Below are 26,023 nucleotides of genomic sequence, written 5' to 3'. Positions count from 1 at the left end.
ATAACGGGATTGCGATATGATATTTGATCTTGTTCTCTCCTTCAACATGTCTGCGTCTCCATTTGTGTGTTGACGTGCGGACTTAAGTTTCATAACTGGCATGAGACTGGCATCTGAGATCACTTCATTCCCGCCGTTGGACTCTGAAAGAGTTGACTACCTCTACTGTTCGATGCTCGGCTGTATGATACGCCTTTCGGTATAACACGTCCCTAGCATGAAATTTTGAGGAGCCAATCACAAGCCTTGATTGCTCTTTTCCCATGTCTCAACCAGAAGACCACTCATCAAAGATCATCTTTGAAGTCCTCTTGCCCCATACTCAGTCGCTCGCAAATCACGCTTTAACTTCTGTTCATCATGAAGTCGCTTCCAAAACAGACGATTCTGCTATTGATCACAGCGTCTTCATAAATCGCTGACTATCATAGATTTCACCAGTCTATCAAACTCCGTTTCAACCACTTCACTGTGCACACTCCCTGGATATTGCTTTGGGTTCATAGCATATATACATTTATGCTCTACCTTATTTCTCTCTCCCTCAGTTGCGAAACCATCATATCAATTCTTAACAATTGGCGTTGCCAGTACCCACCTCGATTGGCCAATTCTCGTCGAACGTCAACGAACGTCAAAGTAGATGACTCCATTGCAGTTAGGTGGACACTCTCTTCCACCGCCTCAAAGACTCGACTTTTTCACTTCTACTGCTTGTCTCTTCTTTGTATTGACCATAACGCTGATATCTATCTATTGTGTCGCGTTGGTTTCCCATACGTTTGGATTAGCGTTCATCATCCCATTAGCTACGAGATATAGGAACCATGCGACAATGTGGATCCAGCGCCGGCATATCAAGTATACCCTATGCGGTTACATTCACGGAACATCCACGTATGGCTTCGACGAACGGAGTTGTTTGTAAGTGCTTCTCTTTGAGTTTGAGCTCTAAACTATGATTCCAGTTTCGGGGACCTGGTTTCTTCTAGTTTGAAGTGCAGCATATCAAGCTAACGTGAGCCTGTAGATGACAAACTTTCCACCGCACTGCACTCTAGATGAACCGAAAGGATGAACGCAACAGTCTCAGCAAGGTAATCACGACGACCTCCAACGCCCCTAAATGCTGAGCTTGAACCTCCAGCTCTTCCCATCATTCCTTCGTCTAAGAAGCAAAGTCTTTCGACAACCGACGATATGTCCGTTAGAGTTATGTTGGCTCTGACCCCTCATGCTTTACTGATGTTTGTCATAGCGCGCCCATCACTGGTCGAACCCTTTTAACGCCACCCCTCGCCTCGATGGTTCTCTGCCCCAAGTTTTTTTTTTTTTTTTTTCTCTTTTTTTTTTCTTGCTTTTCTGTATTTTCTCTCTTATCCCTGTGATGAATCGGCAAAGATCGGCAAAGAGTCCGCAACCAAATAAAAAGAGAAACATAATGAGCTGGCTCATCCCTTTGGTTCAAAAAGCTCAGTTTTTGTGAGTATTCTTTCTCTGCCATAACGCCTGACGACAGACTGGAATAAACAAACCAAGCCACATCAACCGCAAGGAGACAAAGACATCAAAGAAAACTGAAAGAATAAGATAATCGAAATCCGCCACAGTAAATCCCAGACTTTGTGGCGGTCTAGCGGCAACGATCATATCAAGCATGCTTCGCCCTCTTGGAAGGCGACTGCTCACGCTCATCATCATCATCGTCCGGCTCAGACTGAAAGTCAAACATGTGGCCGCCCTTGCTGGACGCGCGGTTCTGGCTCAAAAAAGGGTCCTGGAACTGACCTTGTTGGCTCAAGGCATGGGAGTACTGGCTTTCCTGACCATGACCGCCGTGGCTGCTGCTGTCCTGTGTGGACTGAGAATGATAATTCCCATTTCCCGAATGCAAGGCACTGGCGAAGTTGTAAAAGTCGGGCCGCATCAGGGGGGCCTTACCCAGCACGTCAGAAGCGCCGCTCAGACCCAGAGGAGAGCGGGGATCGCTGTAGACTGGCTCGTTGTAGTCATCGCCGGCGGCATCCGCGTCGCGCATGAGGTTGGTGATGGGAGGGAGGCGATATTCGTTGCTGGTGTAGCCGTTGTGGTTCGTCGTGCGCGCTGGAACGGGCTTGGGGGGAGAATCGAGGCCCTCGAACTATGGGGAGGGAACAAGTCAACAAACAGGCTAGATAGTAGTGTTGGAAGAGGACGAATTTGGAAACTTACATCAGCATCTTCACCCTCATCCTCAAACTGAGGAACATACGAAGGGACACTACCATTCCCGCTACGTTTACCGTTACCGGCGCCACCACCAGCCCCGGCAGCTTGGCCATCATTCTCCGAGTCATAACGCAAATAATACTCATCGGCCTCAGCACCGTAATCCTCAACTTGGCCCTCATCATCAGCAACATCAGCTTCGCCCTGCTGATACTCGACAGACTGATGAGGCGCGCCGTAACCCTCCATCTCATCGTCATCTTCATTAGCATAAGTGGAGCGAGCAGTGACCTGCTTCTTCGCCCTAGCCGACCGGCGACTGGCCGACTTGGGAGCCTTCTTAGTACCCGGGCGGTACTCCTCATCGGAGTCAAGATCAGCCGGGTCAGGCGAAGGCTCGCGTTTGATTTTGACGACACCCCGAGCGCTACCACGGCTGGCTCTCATGCGCCCACCACCACCACTACCGCCAGAGCTGCCTTCACCAATGGGACCAACACCCGCCAAAAGACCACCACGGGCACCGCGAGGAGTGCCAGTGCCGCTGCCACGAGGGGTACCAGCACTGCTGCCTCCTCCTCCACCACCACCACCACCGCCGCCTCTTCCAAAGTTCTCCACAGCATCCGGCAGGTTGAACTTCCTATCCTCCATCGGCTCATCAAACCGAACAGCCCTCGTCGTGAGCTGATCATCCGGGTTCTCCTGGTTGGCGCGGACGTAACCGCGGACATGCGGGTCGACAAAGACGCGGGAACCCGGTTTCTGGCAGATGGGCGGGACCAAGTGGCCCTCGGCAATCAGGTGGCTGCGCAGTCGGTTGAGGTGCTGGTGGATGGCGCTTCCCGTTGAGCCCGGATGTAGGCGATGGGCGATGGAGTCCCAGGGGATGTCGACGCGGTAGCGGCTGCATTCGTATTGGATATGGAGGAGGAGTTTCTCGGCCATGCGGGGGCCTGCGAAGAAGGAGAGAAGACAGAGGGGTTAGTTGTTGTGGCTTGGGGCATATGGGGTGGTTTACCCGCGGCGACATTGTTGGGCGACGTGGGGGTGGGGGGGAGGGAGGGTATGGTACTCACGGCTCCAGGTAATCAAGTTCCTGCCTTCGACGCGACCGTTCTTCTTGCGCTCTTCGTGGCTCGGGGGAAGGTAGGTGAAGTTCCACTCCTTTGCTGGTGTACCCTCGTCCTTCTTTGCGCCGCCGCCGCCAGCAGCAGGTCTAGAGGGGGTTGAGGGACCGGCGAAAGCGGTATTAGAGGCGGAGTTGACGCGGGCATGATGAGACTTCACCGCGGGTGACTGGCCCAGCTTGGTGGGTGATTTTCTTGTGCCGCCCATTTTAGTATTCGGAAGGGTTGTCTGGCAAGCCTTGCGCCTTCGGATTATCAAAGGATGGGGCTCTTTCCTCTTTTTCACCGGAGTGTCGACCCGGTTTGTTACTGCGGCTAGAACGACCGGAGGTGAAAGGTCAGCGTTCGTCTGTCAACTGACTGTCAGATCAAGACAACAGATGGCTTGAGGTGATCTTGATCCATGCAAAAGATGGGAGATGTGCCCAGAATGAAGAAGAAGTCACAGTTGGTTGTCGAACTCCCACGAGAAAAGGCGAATGACGACGTGACTCGAAGCAAAAATATCGGCGTCAATACGACGAAATGAGGTGAAAGTTGGTGACGACACTCCATCACCTGGCATGATCAAGACAGTTCTCTGCGCGAAGGGACACTCGTGACTTACTCAGCGCAAATGTGAATCGATGGTGATGCTATACCGCACTCGATGGGTTGCTGCCTCTTATTTCAAAGCAAGGTGAGAAAGGGACACGAAAAGTGAGGTTAAGTTGAAAGATAACGATATGCCTAAGGGACAGACGAGAGAGTACGTGCGGAGAGTGGGTCACTTGACGTTCAAGAATCACTCAATAACTTTTGTTGGGCAGTTTCCAAGTTCACCGTTTGATATTTCTTCAGGAGGTCATTGAGCTGTTATTGTGCCGCGGGGTGTAAGTAACGGACTGGTCAAGGTCGTTGAAAGGTGGAAGGGAAAACCTTAGAATAGGGTTTCCGGGGCAACGGACGGCAGACGGGACCACTTCCTCTTATTCTCCATGCGACGTTTGAACAATAGGATGCAAAGGGTAATGTTAATTCGCTACCTAGACATTCACTTGTCTGTTGCCTCGGAGTCAGATCGAAGATGTGATTTCTGGGCATCTTGTCGGAAGAGCGCTTGGTATTGAAACGAGGCATTCACTTGCTCTCTACTCACTCCACAATGTTACAGGCGTCAGGTGACGGTATCAGGTGTATTGTATTTTTCTTGAAGAAGTCTACGACATGAGCTGGTACATGGCTGGTCTATCACGAACATGTGTGGTATGTTCTAATAATCGATATTTTTCAGCGGACAGAATACTTGATGTATCGAACCCTGAGGCATAGTACAAACCATTTTGAAAGACGAGCCTCGAGGAAAGAATTCCAGATGTACTTGTATTCAGAGGCACACACGACGTGAGAGAAACCGGGGAGACCGTTTGTCTTGGTAGGAAACATGAAACTGTGAGTATTGTACCCAGCAATGTATATGGTTCTGGCATTGACCTATTGTATAAGAAGGTGTATCAGAGGGAAGTTAGAGTGGGTGTAAGCAATTCGCAAATATCGGGTGATTTGGACCCCGTAAATTTTGGTGTTGTCAAAGCGGAAGGAGGTTAGAACACTGGTATCTTAAACACAGTAACTCCAACTTCCTGAGGATGATATAACCTTAAGATCTAAATCACACTTGTCCTAATCTTCTAGGCTTGACATGTCTTCCGCTTCTGCTTTCAGTATTTGCTGCAGTTCAAGAGCCCGATCCCGTGCAATTCCTAAGAGATCAGCCAAATTGTTTTTGGTGGTATGATGAAGCGAGACTGTTCTAGGCCTCGCTTCATAGGTTGAGATGACCATACCGTATACCTCCGACGTTGACAGCTCATAGTTGGGCACTATCTCCAGGTCGTCTCTATCATGCGAGATCCCCAACAATGCGAAGACATAATCTCTGGGATCTGTCGCCTTGAAACCGTAGCTGTACACCGTATCCAGCCACTTATCAAGCGTTGGCCCGGATGGTTCCCAGACCTCAGATGGCCTCGGGAACAAGTTGCGAAGCGCAATCATTCGTTCCACCGGAGCTTTCCAGAACAAAACCGGCGATGGGCGGTTCGTATGCGCTCTCGACTTGCGTCGAGCCTCTTTTACTGACCACCATCTGGCAATCTTTGGCCCCCGCTCAAAACACCTCTTCGTAACAAATGCCCGATTGCACAAGACCACATAATCCCTTGCCAGGACAAACTCTTGCAAGATCCATACTCTCCTCCAGTATGTCGCGTTGCAATATAGGTCCGTGATCCCCTGACGTTCCTTCCGGCTAAGATTTCCTTCTTCCATATACTCGTGTAGATCTTTCCATTCCATCTTCAGTAATTCCATAGCTTCACCGGTGCAGGCTGTTCCCATTCCCAACCAAACAATCACCGTTTCTGCGTCCCAGTAAATGGTCTTCATCAACTGGACCTGGTGGCCCTTTTCCCAATCATCAAGTTGGTTAATGCAAAGAGCGTCCACCCACAGATAGAGGGGTGATTCACCGTAGAGTCGGTGATGGTTGTGGAGGATGCTTTGAAGGGCGTCATAAAGATTTTGGCGGATACGGATGAGATGGTTGTCGAGAAGCATCGTTGGAGTGTCTGAGGGGTTTGAAGGGGGAGAGCCCCATTCATAAGAGAGGGCTTTGTACGGTGGGCAGGGGCTTTCTCCGACTGCAGATAAGTTGACTTCACGGAGGGTAGCTGAGATGACTGGGATGTTTTGCGTGGAAGAGGCTACTGGGGGCTCAAGGCGGAGGAGGCGGATATGTTCCTTGGACTGGAGAGGCTCGTAAGGATATTTTCCGGTAAAATCATCGGACACTTTGCGATCAGTTGATGACGGCGGCGTATCTTCTGGCAGGGAGAGAGACCGCTCTCTCTGGCGTTCTGGAGCGAATGAGAAGTCGGAGGACATTGTGGAAGAGCTGATAGCTTGAGGCCGTGGCGAATGCTTGCCCATCTGGCAGTTTTCCAGGTTAACAACGACAGTGAACCTGACGATGCCGCAATGAAGAAGGAAATGATACAGCTATGAAAAGAAGGAGAGAAGAGCTGATGTGGAGGGATGATGCTAGAGGTTTTTTGTTGACACAATGGAGGTAAACCCAAAGGTCCCGTCGTCAACCCAACCGTTGGCACAGCCTCAGCCACCACCGGCATTACTCCAAACTTGCTGGCGCATCAGAAGCGGTTAAACCGACAGCCAGGAACCACTTTTTGCCGAAGTGATAAGGCGGCCTCGAATCACGTTCGATGGGTTGTATCTTCATCGCCCCTTGGGTCACCGGGAAAGCTGCTCCCAGGAACGCTCTTGACTTCTCAAAAGTCCAGCGGTTCAAGTTATTAACTTTAGGAAAAGGAAGATGGTGAGGGCAGCGACACCACTTGCGAGATGGATGAGGCTGTGTCTGTCGAACGGATTTTAGGACAACTGACCCGAGGGACTATGTTTATACTTTGATGGGGTTAGCGGACGACTGTACTGAAAAGACCACTCTGGACTATACCAAGTCGGCCAGAGATGTCTTTCTTTCGGCTTTTGCTGTGATCCGTCTTGGCTGGAGAGCGGCAGCTCTGTTAAGCCACAGCTTCTACCATGCGTGACTACCTTAGTCTATGCAAAGTTGATGGGGCTGCCTCCTGCGGATGCGCCCGAAGTTTGGGTTGCGATTGAGTTGACGAAGTATCCCAGAAGTCGACACAAACGCAAAGACAGCTAAAGTGCTCCAGCGCTGGTAAGGTTTGGGCTCTCGCTCGAGCCTGCCCCCATTCAGAAACTCGGCGTGACAGCTCATTCAACTGCGATCAGCTGAATGGAAGTGCTGGACACCAATCAGGCCGACCAACCACTACTCCGCACTATTTATTGGGCAAGTGTATCAAACGTAACCTCGAATAGACAGAAGCTATTGGGTCGCGGGATTAGGCATCGAGACATTAGGCATCTGGTGACGTTCAAGCTGTACAAATGTTTTCGACGATTTCTTTCTCCTTCAAGTTCAGCGATTCTCCAGCGCTGTCGACCCAAAACACGCATCTTGCATACAAGCAGCCAGGACGAAATCCAATTTCGGTACACTCAAAGTTTGAGTTAGGGAAGGTATTGTTTTTCTTTTCCTTGGTCGGATTCTCCATTTCGACGAGAACCTCTTCAGCACGTAGCCTCCTCAGAGAATAAAATTTCTGACTGTTTCATTTTAGTTACGTACTATCGTGTATAATGGCCTCCGAAGATATTCCGCAAAGTATAGGGCCTCGGGACGAGCGGTCTCTTGTGTTAAATCCTTCAGAGACCAATACCCCACGCAGGATGTGGAGGCGCACTCTATCTCTACGCACGCACATGCGTAGGTTCAGAAGGTGGCTTCGATCCTTGGTGGGTAAAGGTGACAATGGCCATTTACATAGACCTGGGCGTGACATAAATGAAGAAGTGTCTCACGTCCAATCAAAGACCAAGAGGAGGGAACCCAGCGACAAAACCTCTCATCCCAAGGCGAATACCGAGAATCTCGCTCCAGAGCTTGGTGATGAGAATTCTAGATCCACACTGGGAATTTCTGAGCCGGTAAAGAAAATCCCCGAACCTCTTGGAAGTGCGAGAACTTCTGGTGAACTTTCCGGACAGCTTCATGACCATCACGGCGTGACCAAAGTTGGTGACCTCAGCGAGGTTGATTCCAACCCCAGCCCCGTCACCCCTGAACATAAGAACGACACCGATTCGCAAGTCGCTGTTGGCAAATACCCTTACCAACCTCTTCAGTCCAACAAGCATATTATTCGTGTGCTCTATATCGAGCCGCCCACATCTTCCTCTTCTCAAGGTGGCCAAGTCATCGCTGGCAGCGTCTTTCAAGTCGAGCTGATGTCAGGTAACTCATCTTCCTATCCGTACAGCGCCCTCTCGTACGAATGGGGCCTCCCCCCAAAAGATGAGTCGAATAGTCCGACGATACTCCTAGGCGGCCACACCGTCCGTGTCCGCGAAAACCTTTACAACGCACTCAGAAGGATTCGGGACGTCCAACTAAAAATCAATAGCAACACTGACTCGCCTCTCCTGCTCTGGGTGGACGCCGTGTGTATCAACCAGGATGATGACGTGGAAAAGGGCCACCAGGTACAGATGATGGGACAAATCTACGCGACTGCCCAAATGGTGTTTGTATGGCTGGGGTCTGGGAGCGAGCAAACTCTTGCGGCTATGAATGCCATCAACGCGGTGGGGATGGAGAATCTGAAGGAGTTGGAAGATAACCTGAGAAAGAATGGCGACCATATACTCGATATCGATACGCTGTGTGAGAGCCTCGAGGACTCAGGCCATAACCGACCCGAAGATGAATTTGATAAGCTATGGGTTGCAAATCTGCCTACGGAGCAACAGGAATGGGTTAATAAGCTCCGCAACGTGTCAAGGGGCATCGCTGAGTTCTGCGAGGCGTCGTACTGGCGGCGAGTGTGGATTGTACAAGAGTTTGTGATGGCAAGGGACTGCCTCCTTCTGTGCAATGATGCCTTTGTGACGAAATATGAGTTCGAGAAGGTGCTGGATCTCATGGCAGCCATACGCAAGATAAGGGGTCTGTACGAGGCAATTCGGGTGTTGGGTGCGTGGTGGCCTTCGGATGCTGGCGGTGTGCATCTGGCGCTCGAAACTCCGGCACACGATATTCAGCGGTTAAAGGAAGCGAAATTGAGAAAGAAAAAGACACCGCTTTCGGAGTGGTTGAACATGTGTGCGGCGAAGAAGTTCAAAGCAACGGACCCGAGGGACTACGTCTATGCATTTTTGGAAATTTCAGATGACTGCTCCGGCAAGATCATACCGGATTATACGAAATCAACGCTAGAAGTATATACTGGGACCATGGAGTTTGCGATGGAAAACGACCCAAGGCTAGATAGGGGGTTTTCTCGGAGAATTGGGGAAATCATGGTAGCACGGGAGTCGCGGAAATTAGGAGAATGAGTCTGTAGAATGGGTTTAGTTTAGAAGGTTGTCAACAAGCTTGCCGACTTGGGTGACGCTTTCCAAATACTGGACCAAGCTGGTCACCCTTGATCATAACCCACTGGATGGTAATTGGCAGCAGCGTTGAAGAAAACGGACGTTGGATCACGGGAGGATAATGAAGGAGGCACCTAAAGACCAGCAGTGAACAAACAAATGAACTCAAGAAACCAGAAGAAACAGCTGGCAACGGATAACAGCTTGGAGAGGGCACTGGTAGTAATGTGTGATGGTGGTTTCGGTTAAGGCTTCGAATTTGGCAGGACTGTGGAGAATGTACAGGTAGGCTTTCGATGGAATGATTCCTTGAGACAATGACCTCAAGCTAGAGTACCATATCGAAGGTTTTGAAGGAATTACATGTATTTTTCTTTGTTTCTCACACGTACTATAATCCCTTTCAGGTCCGCTATAACCAATTTTCTAACCTTACCCTTCCATGAAAACCGCTCTTCCACCACCCTTAGATACCAAAACCACTCACGACTCTTGTTATCGATGAAAGATTAGTACTACGAACTCTAATTCCGAGAAAGTATATTCGGTTTAGGATACGGTAAGGCGGTCGAATTGCGGAGTGACATAGGTAACTTTTAGCCTTCTTTGCGGGGAAAATCAAGTTGTGCGTTTATGTACCTATTTTCGCTACGCCGAGCCTCAGCCAACATGGTAAAACCCAGCACACATATACATACTTGGCTCCTTGAGTAGCTCACGGGTATAATGAGATTTAATGTGGAAGCTTTGCAAAGTTGATGGGGTTGCACTGGGACGTCGGTCGCGCAGTGTGGGAAGAAGTTTTCGGGAGCAAAGCCGAGAAAAAAGTAGACGGTTAAGTTAGATCTATTATGGCAGCTTCTCTACACGCCTTGGGTGGTAGACTGCCATCAAATCCTATAACTCTCTGGAATAAAGTCGATGCAATCTCAAAGCGTTTGAGGCTCCGGTTATGGCTTCTCACTCGACGTCGAGAAATGTCTCTTCGAGAAATGTCTTTATACCCAAAGCCCGGAGGTGGGCTCCCATTTTCTAAGGGCACAACTACAACTAGTTTGGTTGTGTTGATGGCTGAGCCACACTCCGACTGCTGTTTGCCAACCGGTCTTCGAGCCAGATCGAGACAGGAGAGCCATCTACTTGATCCAATAACGCAGGCCGCGCTAGATCTAGGGTAGCCCACATCAATGGCCACGGATGAGCCACAAACGACCCGTATCCTTCCCTCCAACTATCCCAACCCACGCCGTGACCGTCCGATTCCATGTCGTTCGTTCTTCTTATCCAGGCCATGAGGTTCATGCCAATGCTGCACGATGTTGACGCCAGTTTCTGGGTACTGGTCAGGTCCACGAAATCGACCGTCTGACTTGTGGGAAATCAGGTGAACCTTGATCAACCGGAAAGGAGGAATCGAGGAAAAAAAAGTGACCATGCAAAGAGAGTCAAGCAGCGAGGCCGGAGTCCACAGGGCGCCTGAAGGAGTGGTGTAGGTGTTTTGGAAGAGATGGGAAGACATGGTCGCTTTGCTTTGCACATAGAGACGAACACAGAAACAAAATACTATCGAATATGTGGTATCGAACTCCGTATAGACCGAGCGAGACTCCGCTGCCTGAAAGTCTCATCAACAAATAGCCTGACAATTTTCCCACTAAGAAACGCCGCCCAATGCAAAAGAAAATAGTAAACGCATAGCGTGAAGCGCGAGAGACCGCACAAACCATGGCACACAAAAGCCAAGAACACCGCAATTACTCCAGCTTGGCCAGGATAGCCTTCTCTCTCTCTGCCTTGCGCTTCTCGAACTGCTTGACGGAGTGTTTCCTCTCGTTCTCCTCCCTTCTCTTGATGGCCGCAAGCTCCTCGCGCTTGATCTCGGCCGCCTTCTTGACCACCTTAGGCAGGTGCCTGTGACGGGAGATGCGCTTGATCTCGGGCATGTGAGAATACCTCTCGACCAAGGTCTTGTTGTACTCGAGCGCCTGTCTCTGCTTGGTCGCCTTGACGCCGCTGCGTTCCGAGGCATTGGCACGCCACAAACGGACGTTACCCTGTATATCACGTTAGCTGTGCTGATCGAACAGTTGGAGAAAAGAAAGGAGACAACGTACATCGTCACTACCGCTGAGAAGGTACTTGGAATCCATAGTCCAGGTAGTCCGGAACACCCTCTGCATACGCTTGGTGTGGTACACATCGCGAGACATGCCCTGGTCACGGCGCCACACCCTGATTGTGCGGTCATAGGAACCAGTCACGAGCTCCTCGCCGGTAGGAGAGAACTCGACGTCCATAACCGCCGCAACGTGGCCCTTTTGGATATTCTGCGCCTTGGTGAAGTTCCTGGCGTCGAAGAGGTAGACGTTGTGATCTTCTGAGGCAACAGCCATGTTCATCGCCTCCATGGGGTTGAAGACAATGCGGTTGGCGGCGAACTTGAGAACAGTCTTGATGACGGGCATGTTGGTGCGCAAATCGAACAGAATAACGGAGCGATCTGTGCCGACGGAACCCACGATCGAGGTCTCAACCTGGTTGAAGCAAACATCGGTGATGGTGTCGCTGTGGTTCGGCCACTGTATCGTCTGAGGAGCCGTGCTGTGCTCGAGATCCCAAATACGAATGCAGCCGGCGCCCGAAGAGGCAACGAAGGAGTTGGTGTTGCGGTGGAACGAGAGAGCCGTGTATGGACCACCTTCCTGCCATGTCGCGAGTGGCGTTGGGGAGTCGGTCTTGGTGTAAGGGTCCCAAAGCTTGATGCCGTCGGTGGCACATGTGAGAAGCTTCTTGTCGTTGGTGAAGGTCATTCCCTTGACGATATTGTTGTGGGCGGCAGCCTTCCATGCTTCATCCCGTGTTGTGAGATCCCAGACCTTGACGATACCGTCACCCGAACCGGAAGCGATTGTGTGTAGCGAGTTCTTGTCCTTGGCCATGCTGTAGACACCCTGAACGTGGCCATTTCCTAGCTGGCCGAGGAAGGGCTTGGCGAAGACTCTCTCCAACTTGACGGCATTGAGGGCTCTCTTGTACTCGCGAGCGCGCTCGAAGGGATGGAGTTCGGGCGCAAGGTTACGGGGTGCGCGGGTGACGTCGTTACCGGGGGCCTGCTGGGCCGAGATGTTTCGGCTGAGGGCTTTGATCTGTTGTAGAAGTGTCAGTGGTGAGCCTAGAAGTGGGTTTGCGAATCTTGATGGGCGTCGCGTGTGGTAGGCCCAAGTACCTTCATGGTGACGGTGTTTCTCTGTTGATGATGTTGAAGGGGTCGTGGATGAGAAGGCTACCAAGGCCGACGGATATCGAGTGTGAATAATTGTATATGATGAGGCCGGGTATGGCTGAAGTCTGTCGGTACACCTTGTCGCAAAGCACAGGTGCTGTGATACAGTTATCGACGTTGGAATTAATGAATGGATGGATGGATGGATGCCGGGAGCGTCTGTCGCCAATTGGGGAGCACAGTCGGACACGGGCAGTTTGACAGCTCCCGTTCCCCTTCCTCTGGAGAAATTTTGGCGGGGTCTGGCGGCAAGAATCTTGACCGCCTTCTTGGCAGTTTGCTAAACGCTTAGGCTTGGAATGTTAGAGCTTCGCTGCCAAAAGGATGGACAGGGCCTGAGCTACCGAGAGCTGGGCTTGCCTGCCGTGAATTGACAGGGATCTGTAGGTGGATGTCTCCAGCTAATTACGTCGCGCCTGGCTACCTAGCGGTGGTACGTAGTGTACAGAGGTCTCGTTAGTGGACATGCCGCCTGCACTTGACTTGGGTAACAGCTGTGCTCCAGCAGAGGACGGGTGGTGAGGTTCGTCACGACAGAACAACCTGAGCTCCAACTTCAACACCACAACAACCACAACTTCCAAGCCGACACTCTGCGACCACCGACACGCCGCATATCCCCCCGCGACCTCGAGTAATCACCATCACATCCAATCCGATAGCCAAACTCTCGATTTATACTACTACCGCTTACCACTTGGCGACCGGGACAACCAGCACACGACACCATGGCCCAGGGCGAAGCATCAGAGAGAGTGCGCGAGGCGCAGAAGGTGGTCTCGACCGACCCCCGCCAGGCCGAGCAGATTTACAAGGATATCATCTCCAAGCCGCCATCAGTCACCTCTGACGCGGCCATCCGGGAATACGAGACGGCTTTGATTCACTTGGGAGAGCTCTATCGCGACGAGAAGTAAGAGTGGCTGGTGTATGTCGTGGTCATCGAGGAGGGGTACGGTCACTAACCTCCCATCACCGTGTACAGGAACTCACAAGGCCTTGTAGACCTCGTAACCCAGAGCCGCACAGTTCTCTCCTCGTTCGCAAAGGCAAAGACGGCAAAGCTTGGTACGACCCCGCCATCAGCTTTGTTGACGCGCTATACAAGCTCATGAGGATACTAACACTGGTTGATACATGCAGTCCGCCAGCTCCTCGACCTCTTCGAAGCCATCCCCGACTCTCTCGACATCCAGATTTCCGTCACCAAGTCGTGTATAGAATGGGCCACATCAGAGCGCCGCTCTTTCCTCCGCCAGAACCTCGAAACCCGTCTTGTCGCCTTGTACATGGCCAAGCAGTCCTACTACGATGCCCTGACGCTCATCAACGGTCTCCTCCGTGAGCTGAAGCGCATGGACGACAAGCTCGTCCTCGTCGAAGTCCAGCTGCTCGAGTCGCGGGTATACCACGCCCTCGGCAACATTGCCAAGGCCCGCGCCGCCCTCACCAGCGCGCGCACGAGCGCCGCCTCCGTTTACACCCCTCCTCTGCTCCAGGCCAACCTGGACATGCAGTCGGGCATGCTGCACGCCGAGGACAAGGACTTCAACACGGCCTTCAGCTACTTTATCGAGGCGCTGGACGGCTACCACACGCAGGAGGAGCCGCAGCGAGCCCAGGCCGCGCTGCAGTACATGCTGCTCTGCAAGATCATGCTCAACCTCGCCGATGACGTCAACCAGCTCATGACCTCCAAGCAGGCCGTCAAGTACGCCGGCAAGTCGCTCGAGGCCATGAAGGCCATTGCCCGCGCCCACAGCAACCGATCTCTCGAGGAGTACGAGCGCGCCCTGGCGGCTTACCGCTATGAGCTGGGTAGTGACACCTTCATCCGCAACCACCTGCGACGCTTGTACGATGCCATGCTGGAGCAAAACCTGATCAAGGTCATTGAGCCCTTCAGCCGCGTGGAGATTGACCATATCGCCAAGATGGTCGGCTTGGACACCCAGCAGGTGGAAAGAAAGCTGTCGCAGATGATCCTGGATAAGGTGATCATTGGAGTGCTGGACCAGGGCGCCGGCTGCCTCATTATTTACGATGAGACGCACCGGGATGAGGCGTACGATGCGGCGCTGAAGACCATTGAGAAGCTTAGCAATGTGGTTGATGTGCTTTATACCAACCAGGCCTCGCAGCTTGAGTAAAAAAAAAGCGAGGTTCAAGGCAGAAGCAGGGTTTAAATGGATGGATGGATGGATGGTTTAGGGGTTTACAACATGGGGTTCGTCTGTAACATTACGCTTAGATATGGTATTAGTCGGGCGTACTGAAACAAACACGATAAACCGCATGATCATAAGTCTAAGTTTTGAGCAATGACGGTGGTCTGGTCTTTCAAACTGTTGCAGATATGTGATATCGTATGTCCAAATTTCAGAAACTAGAAACAACCAATGTTTGTACAAAGAACCATTTAACAACATGGTATCTCCTACTCATGCATCCGTCCATCCAGTTATACTTTGGGTATCCAGTTCCTTCTTTCACTGTTCTTCCCTTCTCCCCTTCCCAACCATCCAACCATCCATCTATGCCCATTCTTTCATGTCCTTTCCCATGCTCAATACACATCACGACGCATAAACTAACAAACAACCCCCCTCCCCCTTCTCCTCCCCCTATCAACCCGTCCCTCCCTCCTCCTCCTCTCGCCCACCAAAAACGCATACACCCGTCTGACCAACTCCCCCTCACTCCACCCCCCTTTTTCCTGTTCATCCATCGCAAACACACCACCGTAAAGTTCATCTGTTCCCCACGCCCGTCTAAACATCTCCCGAAACTTGTAGACGACGTCCAAATGCCATTGCTCAATCACCACCGACTCGTCAATGGGAAGACGCGTGACGGGGTCGTAGGTGGTTTGTTGAGGGGAGGGGCGGTACGTTTGGTGCAGGAAAGAAGAGAGGGTGGGGGAGTGGGGGTAGTAGAGATGATGAGTGGGGGCGGCGGCCCGTTGTTTGCCTTTGCCTTTGGATTGGGATTGGGATTGGGAGTGGTGGAGGGCGCGGTGGGCGTGGATTATGGAGGAGAGGATGTCCCAGTGGGAGGTGCTCCAGAGGTGGGTTGGTGGGGGGAGTTGGTGTTGTTGTTGTTGGTGGTGGTCATGGGAGTGGGATGTGGTGGTGGTGGCAGCGGCGGAGGCGGAAGTGGATGAGGAGGCGCCGATGGAAGCACCGGTGGAAGCTTGGCCGTTATGGTGTTGAGAGGTTGATGTCGACGGCTGAGAGGATTGTTGCTGCTGTTGTTGTTGTTGTTGGCCGAAAGAGGATACTGGTGGGAGAGATGGATAAAGCGGCTGCAGAGGCGTGACGATGTTACGGTTGGAAGGCGGAATAGGAGGCGGTAGTGATTTGCGGCGACCGTAGCCAAACAGAGAGACGCCAGAGCGGATGACGGGGGAGTTTTCGAGGGTGGATGTGGGTTTGATGAGCGGCGGCTGTGCTGCTGGTGGTTGACGTGGTGCAGCAGCAACTTGTTGTTGTAGTTCCTGTTGCTGTTGCTGCTGCCGTTGCCGTCCACGTCCAGGGCTCAGTGGACGAGGAAACGGCGGCGCCGGTCTCGGTGCTTGGACCGCTGGTGCTGGCGCGGGGCTGTGCTCGTACCATTCGATATCATCATCCATATCCACATCCATATCCATATCCACGGTGTCATCAAGTTCGTGCTGTTCCTCGTCCTGATAATCCTCCTCATACATCCCAGTCGCATTCTCCTCAATCCTCTCCGAGCCTGCAGGACTATGAACAGGACTGCTCTCCGTGTGGGTACTGGGCGAGCTGGTGATAATCACAGGGGTGGAACGGCCACCGAATACAGGACGCCTCTGTTCAACGTCTGCGTTACGCCGAGGAGTAGGCGACTGTCGGACACTGTTGGCAAACTGCACCGCACGGCCGGGTGTATGGCCCTTAGTTGGCGGTCGCAAGGCAGACTTGATAGGGGAAGAGTTCTTGTCGGGGAGAGACCGAAGTGGAGGTGGCTCGAAGCTTTCCTCGGCAGATGATTGTTCTTCCTCGAGTTCCACTATCTCGTCGTAGTCGTCCATGTCTTCTTCAGGCCCTTGCTCTTCTTCATTCTCGTTCTCCGGTCCATACTCAACGCTCTTAGCGGGCGGGTCCGAGAACAGCTTGGAAATGGACTCCTTAAGACCAAACAGCAACTGCTTAGGTTTGTCAGTTATCGAATTCGGAGTGGTGCCTGGGCCTGAGCTGTGGTTGTCTTTGAGTGGTAGAGCCGTGACAGTGCCGGTCTTTGTTCCGCCGTCCCGTTCGAACAAGGGGAGCTTAGCGCCTGGTTCGCGTCGCACTGGAGTGAAGTTCTGTTTCTGCGGGACCGGGGTGTAGATGCTTCCAGACTGTGGTGGTGAGGAGGAACCGATGATGGAGGAAGAGTGTCGAAGTACACGTTGTGCCGGTTGCAGGGGTCGGGAGGATTGCCCTGATAACACGGGCGCTGTACCCAGAGGTGAAGGCTGAAACGGCTTTTGGGAAACTGGCACAGAAAGGCGCTGAGATGATGGAACGCGGCCTATGGGAGTCGTTCCTAGCTTCCTCTCAGCTTCCTGACCTGTAGGAAGATGCTGTGACCGCTCCGAAAGGGCTCCCGAACCAGATGACACCTTGCCGTTGGCTTGACTTTGCCTATCGAGCACTTCGGGCCCAGGCCGAAGAGAAGCATTACCCTCTGGACCCTGTAAACTGATTTCCGGAATAGGTGCAGGCGACGAGAAGAAGCTTGAGAGATTCGCTTTCTTGTTCGGCACGGGCTTCAACGCAGGCCGGAACTTCTTGGCCCGACTTGAATGAAGGAGGCTGAACTCTTCCAGCTCATCACTCTTGTCTGCGGCTGTGTTCAACTGATCCCGAACCATTTGACTCTTGTTGGAATGCCAGCGGGAGCTAGGCTGGGGCTGATGAGTTGAGGGAAGGAAGCTGGCAGGATCATTCTCTTTTAGGGTGGATTTGGCTTTGACTGCGGGAGATGAACGCATGGCTTCGAGGAGGAAAAGATCCTCCTCCTCCTCCTCTTCCTCCTCTTCATGTTGCTCCATTGCTTGTTCCCCTTGCTGAGCTTGGTAATGACCCTCTTCTTCTTCCATACAATTCATCTGGTAGTCTTGCTCGTGCTCGTGCTCGTCTCCTCGATGTTCAATCGGAGATTCTTCACGTTGATGGCTTTCTTCCGCATGAGGAGTATCGTAGTATTCACCTTCGGTAAAGTTATCATGGCGTGCCCTTTCCACTTCAGTCGCTTGACTCTCTCCCAAGCCTCGCAGTTGATCACTTTGCGAGGAAGTCTTGCCACGCCCGAGCAGCGACTCGCGTTGACGACTTGCCTCCAAACCACGACTCGCCTGGTGCTTTTGACCTTCCTCTGCAAAGTCATCTCGGGCTTCCTCCGCCTCTCCTCTCTTTGGCTCTGTCGAACTTCGCTCGTAGTCACGCCGCCAGGAATCTCCGCCTCGGTCAGAATGGGACTCTTGTCTCTGACTGCTTTCTTCCACAAAGCCCAAGCGCTGCCCTTCCCTTTCCTCTTCATAACCATGCCGCTCGTCCTCGGCTTCAGTCACCTCTCTGGTATCCCGTTCCTTTGAGCCGCGCGTGTGGCCATCTTGCTTAGAATCGCTAGCTCGGCTGGACTGCGACCCGCCCGGCCCGCGTGACCAGTGGCGATGACTCTCTTCAACATGACTAGAACGGCGGCCTCCTCTTTCCTCTTCATACACATGCCGCTCCTCCTCCACGATTTCCTCTGTTACCTCGCGCACTTCCCTCGCTTCCTGGTCGCCAGAACTTCGCTGGCGGTGACCATGTCCCCCAGAAGAAGAAGACGAGGCTTTACCTCGGTCGGATCGGTTGGAGTGGGAGGACTCGTGTCGGCGGCTCTCCTCACCATGACCGCCCCAGCGGTAATGTTCGCTCTCATGCTCATACTCTTCCCGGACCTCCTCCGTAATTTCTTCGGTCACCTCTCTCGCCCCTTGTTCCCTCCTTTCCCGATCTTCCCTCGTCTCTCGCTCTTCCGACCTTCGTCGAGAAGACGAGGCTTTACCTTGGTCAGATCGGTCAGAACGGGAGCTTCCATGCCGATAGCTCTCCACCTCCTCACGACCACTCGAGTGACGACCACCCAAGTAATAGTGCTCGCTCTCGTGCTCATACTCCTTCTCCCGGACCTCTTCGACAATCTCTTCCGTCGTCTCCCTTCGTCCCCGTTCTTCCCTTGTCATCTCCCGCTCTTCCGATGACCTATGCCGAGAAGAACCATGCCGGTGACCATCCCGTCCATGTCCATGTCTCCTAGAAGATTGACTACTCTCCCTGAAACTACTAGACCTGGCATCACCTCCTCCATAAATTCGCTCTTCCTCTCTTTCTTCAGTCACCGTCTCAACTTCGACACTTTCCCTAAAGCGAGCTTTTGGCTCCCTTTCCCGCTCCCGCTCTTCTCCCACTGATCTCCTCAAGGTAGAGTTTTCCGGCCGTCCGTGTCTCCTGCCAGAATGACTATTACTACTACTCTCCCTGAAGCTGGACCTGGCTCTGGCATCACCTCCGTAAGCTCCCCAGATGCTTTCTTCCTCCCTCTCCTCCGTGACCGTTTCCACCTCAACGAATTCCTTATAATCACGATGAGCTTCGGGTTCGGAAGGCTCCCGATGATCATGATCTTCTCTGACTGATCCTGATCCCCGAGTAGAGTTTTCCTCCCGAGTACTAGTACGTTCTCGCTGTCTAGAGCTGTCATGATGGCTGCTGCTGTCGTGGAAACCAAGGCTTGCGGAGGCGGACCTGTCACGGGTTACGTTGATTTCGTGACTGTGACTGGATTCCTCTGCTTGCCAGTCCATGGCTTCATGCTCATGTTCATGCTCGTGCTGTTCGCGTTCGCGCTCGCGCTCGGAGAAGAAAGAAGCGGCCTTGTTTGTGCTGCCGATGGTGGTGTTGGCTTGAGGTTGTCGAGTGGAAGAATTGGTGCTAGCTTGACGTTGGCTCGCGAAGCTGGTCGCAGATTGGGCTTGTCTGTCGTAAAGAGTGCTAGACTCAGCCTGAGGATGTCCGAAGCTGGTATTTTCTTGACGCTGTCTGTCAAATTTGGTGGTCACTGAAGGTTGTTTAATGGCATGGCTGCTGCTAGCCTGAACTTGAGATCTGCCGAAACTTGTGCTTGCATCAGCTTGTCGGTCAAAGCTGGCGTTGGCCTGGCTTCGCCCACTAAAGCTATTGTCCGCTTGTGCCGATCTTTCAAAGCCGGCGGTGCTGCCTTGAGCATATGGTTCGCCGAAGACCTGGCGTTGGCTGCCGGTGCCAGCATTAACTTGACTCCATCTGTCAAAGCCAGCATTATCCTCAAACTGCCTTCCAAATCCATTATAACCGTGAGCCTGCCTGTCAGAACTGCTACTCGCGCGACTTTGTCTCTCAAGGCTAGCGCTGGCTTGAGATTGTTTCTCGAAGCTGGCACTGGCACTAGCAGTGCCACTGGCGTCTTGACTACCGGAATCGCGCTTGCTCATCCTGCTGCCAAAGAGCGAGTTGCGTCCGGTGCTTCCTCTAGAAGAACCGGGTGGATCTGGACCAAACGGGTCGTCCATGGCGATGTCCATGGAACTAGTCGCACCAGCAGTGGCTGATGCTTGTCTGGAGCTTTCCCCGACATTAATGGAAGCCTGCCTCGAAGCATTCCGTGGCGATAAAACTTGCGCTCCTTGGGCTACCAGATTTTTTATCGAGCCAAACAAGCCGAATCCAGATTTTTCAGGCTGATTACGGGCGTTCTCAAACTGGGCTTGGGGCAACGGCTGAGATTGAGGTTGAGCCTGCGGTTGGGATTGAGGCTGGGGTTGAGAAGCTCTGGAGGCCGATGGTGAGGGTGATCGGCTGTCTTTAACCTCAGGCACCCCTCGGAAGGGACTGCGCAGAAAGCTTCCCATACCTGGAGGCGACGGAGGGTCCGAGGTTACCTGTTGCAGTGCTTCACCAGCTCTGATGATTGGAGATAGAGCCGGCCGGTTTTGTGAGTCAGGTGGGGGCATCAAGTTCTGAGGGTTAAGTGCCGGAAGACCTGGCGGGGCCAAAGATGTCAGTCGGTCGGCCGGGGTCTCGTTCGAGTTGGATCTGACTCGGCGTAATGGAGGTTCTATGCACTGCTGCTCATGTCGAGAAAAGCTTCCAGTTGGGGGAGAGGAAGGCATCTCATCGTCTGGAGCGGGCTCGGTAGACTCGGTGGGCTGTCTTTGCTCATCATCGTTAAGCTCAGCGTCGTCGTTGTCTGCCTCTAGGTTGGCATGAGCACCGAAATCGTCCTGGAAGTCGTAGTCGCGGGGTTCTGGAGGGACAGGAGATGGTGTCTTATCAGGTGTCAGAATACTGTTCGATGCATGTAAGGGGTGGGGGTTATTCACAGATGAAGGCCGCTCGACAGAGGGCTGAATACTTGTCTTTGTTGTCTGTTGCTGAACATCTGTCTGAGATTTTCTAAATAACGGACTTGATGGTTCAGGTGGCAGGGCGCCTCGCGATTCTCTTCGAAGATGGCCGTGATATAGGACACTTGATTCCTGTGTTTCAAATTGGTCATAGTCCACAGAGCGGTTTGATGAATCCACCCCAACATCACCACGGACATCTACATCCACTTGTCTTTCAAGCGACCGGCCTTTCTGGTGGTGTGGTGACTTTACCCGCCTTGACTTGGGCTGTTGTGCTTGTTCCTGCCGTGCTTCTGCTTCACTTTCCTGTTGGCGCTCATACTCCAGATTATCCTCAAGCTCCTGCTCCTGCTCCTGCTCCTGTTCTTCCTCAAGGTGAGGTTCAGATACCGGCTCACGCTCAGGTTCTTGCGGTGATTCAGACCGCTGTTCAGGCAAGGGTTCGAAGTCTGGCGTATTCCCAGCTATTTGCTCAAGTTCTTGTTCCCGTTCGCGTTCCAGTCGATTTGTTCTATTTGTTCGATTTGCTTGCCGCTGATGCAAAAGGCTAGATTCCAACTGTGTTCGATATTGATGTTCTTGTCTTTGTTCTGCCCGAACCCAAGTATTGAATTCCGCCGCGGGTTCTGGCTCAGGTTCGGGTTCTGGTTCATGTGTTCTCCCCTTTCGCAGCTCTCGTTGTTGTCGCCTTGGTGGTTCTTTTTGAAACCATATGTCGGATTCTTCAGGCTCTTCTTCGGGCTCAGGTGCAGGCTCATGTTGTGGTTCCGCCTCCTTTCCACGTTCAGATCTTGAGTCTACTTTTGGTTCTGATCCAGCATCGGACCCAGGCTCGAGTGCAAGTTCCGACTCTAGTTCGCGATCCCGCTGCAAATCCCGATGCGAGCCCCGGTCTTGCTCTTCCCGTTCTGAATCTTGTTCTGTTCCTGGATATGGTCGATTCTGGTGCCTTTCCAGAGACTCGTTGCGCTCATGCGCATCCCCCTCTACCTCTTCTTCCTCTACCACCTCGGCCTCTCCCCTATTATCTCCTGTCGAATATCGATATAGTGGATCGTAACTGGGAACGGGTGCCCTGGGTGTAGTCGTCCAATTGGGATTGACAGGATAATCGATTGTCCTAATGTGACTTGATCGCTCGTCCGATTCCTGCTGACTTATCCGCAACGACCCGATCGTCTTACTGATGTAGAAACTTGTCGTGTCTCCGTCGCGGGTATCCTTGTTTTGCGCTCCTCCGTGCCCTTGTTCCTCGACATAGCTCGAATTCTGCTGCATAGATAGTAGCGAATACGGGTCTATCATGGTGAATTCTTCGCCTGGCAACCTAGTCTCTGTTGGCTGAACCGGTGTATCCCTGGGGGTCGCATTATCATCCTCCAGTTCCGATTCGATGTCGCTATGCGATTCGCCGCCACCAAAGTCCGCGAACTCGACATACTCATCCCCATGCGAAAGCTCCGACTCCAGTTGAGGCGTTTCTCGACGCGCGGGTTCCGGTCGCAGCTGTTCCAGCCTGGAGGATTGCGCTCTTGGTGCCCCGTTCCACCGTCGAGCGGCCGGTGTATCCTGAGGTGGATTGAATGAGTTGTCCAGCCACAGGTCACCTTCCGACTCGTCAGGCCTAGGGGCATCACTCGAGGGAGCCCCAACACCTGTATTGCCCAGGATGACGTTTGACGGTACTCGTTGAAAAATGCGCTCGCGACGGGTATGTTCTTGTTCTTGTTCTTGGTCTCGACCTCGGTTTCGGTCTTGTTGGTCACGACTGGAACCCGCTTCGGGCACGGGCTCATGGTCGGAGTCGTCTTCTTTGAGGGCCGTAAGATCTCGGTCTATGAGGGCGGAAAACTGGTCGTGCGCAATCGAATCTTTCCTCGGCCGGCCTCGTTTCCTTCGCGCAGAGCCTGGACCCAGCAGACTAGGCTGTCTGACTGGCGACGAAACACCCTTTCTCCGCTTTGGCGCACGACTGCTGGGCCCTGGTGTCAAGCTAATCCGGCGCTTTGTCCCTGGTGTAAACCCGAGCTTGCTGAAATCGATTGTGACATCTGAATCCAAGACATCCTTTGACGAGGACCGTGCTTCGCGCAGTTGAAATCCGGGGGTCGCTGGTCGCATCGGGCGAGTTGTCGTCTTTGGTGTCTCGGAGCGCAAGGCCGTGCCTGGAGTAGCTGTTCGTGGCGGCCTTCCGCGCGGCCTCGGTGTAACAAATTCGCCAAGTCGAGTAATCTCGTCGTCGTCATCATCCTCCACGCCGCGCAAGGGAACCGTAACCGAAGTTGTTCTTTCTCTTTCGCGGATGCTGCGAGCAGTTGGCGTCGAGTGTTGAAACAGACGGCGACTAACACTGCTTCTTGAAGTGACTCTCGAGCTCTCGGCTTCGACGGTGACCAGCAGGCGCTGGGGCGATCGCGCGTCTCCAACGTCCAACTCGAACATGCGCTTTCTCGGCGTGCTTTCTCGAAGGGCTTGGACTCGCTGGGTTCGCGGAGTGGGCTGCTGGTTTCTACGGGAACCGCGACGCGCCGATGCGGGTTGGCGGGCTGGAATCGCCGGTGTCACGGAGCGAGACGCTGGGGTGGCGGCCGTCTCGAGGAGTGGATCCGTGGACGACGAAATGTCGTCGACCGACATCATGGACGCGTCTTCGTCCTCGTCCATGGCAGCCCTGGTTGTGGGCGCATGAGGCCCGGTGTGGTGGTGGTGATGGTAGTGGTGGATACAGTGCGGCTAATGGAGTGAGTGAATGGTTAAGCAATATGGAAATAGTGTTAGCAAAGGATGCAGCAGAGGGCGCGTGCACATGAAGGCCCCTATCCAAAAGGTGTGAATCTGAAATGCTGGCTGTCAATTGTTTACTTTGGAATTTCCCGTCGTTGTTGCGGCGACCGAACCCGACCCCATCGGATTGATTGACAGGTTTGGATCCGTCGCCAAGCAGCAGCTGTACATAATTGTGGACGAATGAGAACGCGACCGCAAAACTGTCCCCGCAGTTCAACAGACCCCTGTTATTCTGTTAACGGTCTTCAGCTGGTGGCAGGCAAGGCAGGCTGAGAGAGAGAGAGTCCACATTTTCAGGGCTGTGAAAGTGCTTAACCGAGCACGGACCCCCTCTACGCCGACGTCATTGCCTCGGCATAACATTTTGGAATCTTTTACAATTCTTCAACCATCATCAACACTGGATTGAATAGGCCTTGAACAATGGGGTTCTGCAAAAAAACGACTGAGAGCATCATGTCGCCATGTCTCAAAACAATGCTGACATTCGCAGCGGGAACAAATCCCGAGGAGAACAACCCCATATTACACTAGAGGGCAACTGGAACAAAAACAACTCCATCCTTTACACCGTCCCAACCCGGATTACTAATTCCGAACCTATCCCATCCGAGATCTGAACGACACCACTATATCCGCAGTGGCACTGCAGGGGATGACCTGTCAACTTGTTAATTCCAGTGCCGAACATGGGCGCGCCCTTCGCATGGCGTGATCGTCCTAACGAATGGCTTCAATTTCACCGTTCCCAGCGTTGAAGCAAGCGCACGTGTAAGTCCAACCTCGTGACGGAAAAACATCTCGACACTGGGATGCGCTGGTGTACAGCATCTTGTTGAATAACTATAATCCACTTAGCGCTTTGAAATCCTAATCAATGTTACTAATGTCAGTGAGGTTTTCTGGTTTTTATCACCGGTGTGATGTGAATGGAAGAAAATGTATATGTGAAGGAAGATATAAATCCGTTCACATCCACCACCCCATCACCGTTGTTTGAAAGACATTCAACAACAGCACTATCAACACCAAAGCAGCCGTATTATACTTGCTCAAGACACCTCCCACTACCCTATCCACAACCAAAGTTCCACCTTCCCATCCTATACCATCACACAATGACCATCACCACCTCAGAAGACCGCGTCCCCCGCGGTGACGTTGTCGCCCCCCTGAACTTCTACGAGCCCCCTTCGGACGGCTCAAGTCCCTTTAACAACATCGACCCGGCCCCCGGCGTTCCCGAGCGTAACTACTCTACCCAAACCCTCCCCGTCACCATCCACGACATCCGCGGCCTCGAGTCCTCCTTCACACTCGATAACGACGCCTTCCAAATTCTCCAGGGCCTCCCTCCCTCCGCCGAAGAAGACCCTGCAAAGAACGGCTCCAACTTCACCTCCGACGCCTCCATCTCCCAACTCTACTACCCCGAAGTCACCCGCCTCCTTCTGGACACCATCCCCGGTTCCAACAAAGTCATCATCTTCGACCACACCATCCGCCGCACCTCCCCCTCTGCGCCCCGTGGCCCAGTGCAGCGCGTACACATTGACCAAACCGCCTACTCCGTCGCGCAACGTGTGCGCCGACACGCTCCCTCTCCGGAGGAAGCCGAGCGGTTGTTGCAAGGGAGGTACCGCATCGTCAACGTATGGCGGCCGCTGAACAAAGGGCCCGTGGAAAGCTACCCGCTGGCGTTTGCCAGTTCACAGACGGTAGACGACAAAGATATAGTGCCCGTGGAGCATCGGTATAAGAATGGCTATACCGGTCAGACGGCCGCGGTGCTGCATGATGAAGGGCAAAAGTGGTACTTTTTGAGCGGCATGACGGGCGACGAAAGGATTCTGTTGGAGTGCTTTGATAGTTGGGCAGGCAGAGAGGACCTGGAGGAGGGGAGGAAGGTGAAAGGGGGAAGGGTGCCGCATACGGCTTTTGAGGATCCGAGACAGAGAGCGGATGCTGAGGGACGGGAGAGCATTGAGGTGAGGGCCCTGGTTTTTGGACCTTGACTTAGTGCATGTTCTCTTATGGTGGACACAGGAGGCGGGTTGGAGTATTCTCTAAGTGAATGAGAATAAGTAATGGTTTGATAGAGTTTAATGGCAGTTTTGAGGGATCGGATGCTGATAGGTGTTTGAACTCCTA

General features: G+C 52.9%; 7 protein-coding genes across 7 annotated transcripts; 3 read left to right on the top strand and 4 right to left on the bottom strand.

Moving 5' to 3' along the window:
* Nucleotides 1-1,651: 1,651 nt before the first annotated feature.
* Nucleotides 1,652-3,546, bottom strand: NCU01591 (hypothetical protein; the record flags this gene model as incomplete). Its single annotated transcript, XM_951409.1, has 3 exons — nt 1,652-2,140; nt 2,212-3,164; nt 3,288-3,546. 3 exons carry the CDS (start codon nt 3,544-3,546, stop codon nt 1,652-1,654), a joined length of 1,701 nt encoding a protein of 566 aa, XP_956502.1.
* A 1,454-nt stretch (nt 3,547-5,000) lies between these two features.
* NCU01592 (hypothetical protein) lies at nt 5,001-6,263 on the bottom strand (the record flags this gene model as incomplete). The annotated part of the gene is made up of 1 exon (XM_951410.2): nt 5,001-6,263. One exon carries the CDS (start codon nt 6,261-6,263, stop codon nt 5,001-5,003), a length of 1,263 nt encoding a protein of 420 aa, XP_956503.2.
* A 1,305-nt stretch (nt 6,264-7,568) lies between these two features.
* Nucleotides 7,569-9,323, top strand: NCU01593 (hypothetical protein; the record flags this gene model as incomplete). Its single annotated transcript, XM_951411.2, has 2 exons — nt 7,569-7,593; nt 7,780-9,323. The coding sequence occupies 2 exons, from the start codon at nt 7,569-7,571 to the stop codon at nt 9,321-9,323; spliced, it is 1,569 nt and encodes a 522-aa protein (XP_956504.2).
* Nucleotides 9,324-10,862: 1,539 nt separating this feature from the next.
* NCU01595 (SOF1) lies at nt 10,863-12,851 on the bottom strand. The gene is made up of 3 exons (XM_951413.3): nt 12,589-12,851; nt 11,477-12,508; nt 10,863-11,416 (listed from the first exon to the last, which is right to left on the bottom strand). Exons 1-3 carry the CDS (start codon nt 12,592-12,594, stop codon nt 11,117-11,119), a joined length of 1,338 nt encoding a protein of 445 aa, XP_956506.2. The 5' UTR covers nt 12,595-12,851; the 3' UTR covers nt 10,863-11,116.
* Nucleotides 12,852-13,112: 261 nt separating this feature from the next.
* rpn-6 (regulatory particle, non-ATPase-like-6) lies at nt 13,113-15,083 on the top strand. The gene is made up of 3 exons (XM_951414.3): nt 13,113-13,558; nt 13,631-13,713; nt 13,789-15,083. The coding sequence occupies exons 1-3, from the start codon at nt 13,374-13,376 to the stop codon at nt 14,793-14,795; spliced, it is 1,275 nt and encodes a 424-aa protein (XP_956507.1). The 5' UTR covers nt 13,113-13,373; the 3' UTR covers nt 14,796-15,083.
* A 49-nt stretch (nt 15,084-15,132) lies between these two features.
* NCU01597 (hypothetical protein) lies at nt 15,133-23,982 on the bottom strand. Its single transcript, XM_951415.2, has 2 exons — nt 21,059-23,982; nt 15,133-21,004 (listed from the first exon to the last, which is right to left on the bottom strand). Exons 1-2 carry the CDS (start codon nt 23,747-23,749, stop codon nt 15,236-15,238), a joined length of 8,460 nt encoding a protein of 2,819 aa, XP_956508.2. The 5' UTR covers nt 23,750-23,982; the 3' UTR covers nt 15,133-15,235.
* Nucleotides 23,983-24,250: 268 nt separating this feature from the next.
* Nucleotides 24,251-25,991, top strand: NCU01598 (methyltransferase). The gene has a single exon (XM_951416.3). The coding sequence runs from the start codon at nt 24,802-24,804 to the stop codon at nt 25,885-25,887; it is 1,086 nt and encodes a 361-aa protein (XP_956509.3). The 5' UTR covers nt 24,251-24,801; the 3' UTR covers nt 25,888-25,991.
* Nucleotides 25,992-26,023: the final 32 nt, after the last annotated feature.

This window comes from Neurospora crassa, linkage group II, assembly GCF_000182925.2.
Source record: "Neurospora crassa OR74A linkage group II, whole genome shotgun sequence".
In the NCBI taxonomy this organism is placed as follows: Eukaryota; Fungi; Ascomycota; class Sordariomycetes; order Sordariales; family Sordariaceae; genus Neurospora; species Neurospora crassa.
The sequence above is the reverse complement of the archived record's forward strand: the minus strand, read 5'-3'. Positions and strand labels throughout refer to the sequence as shown.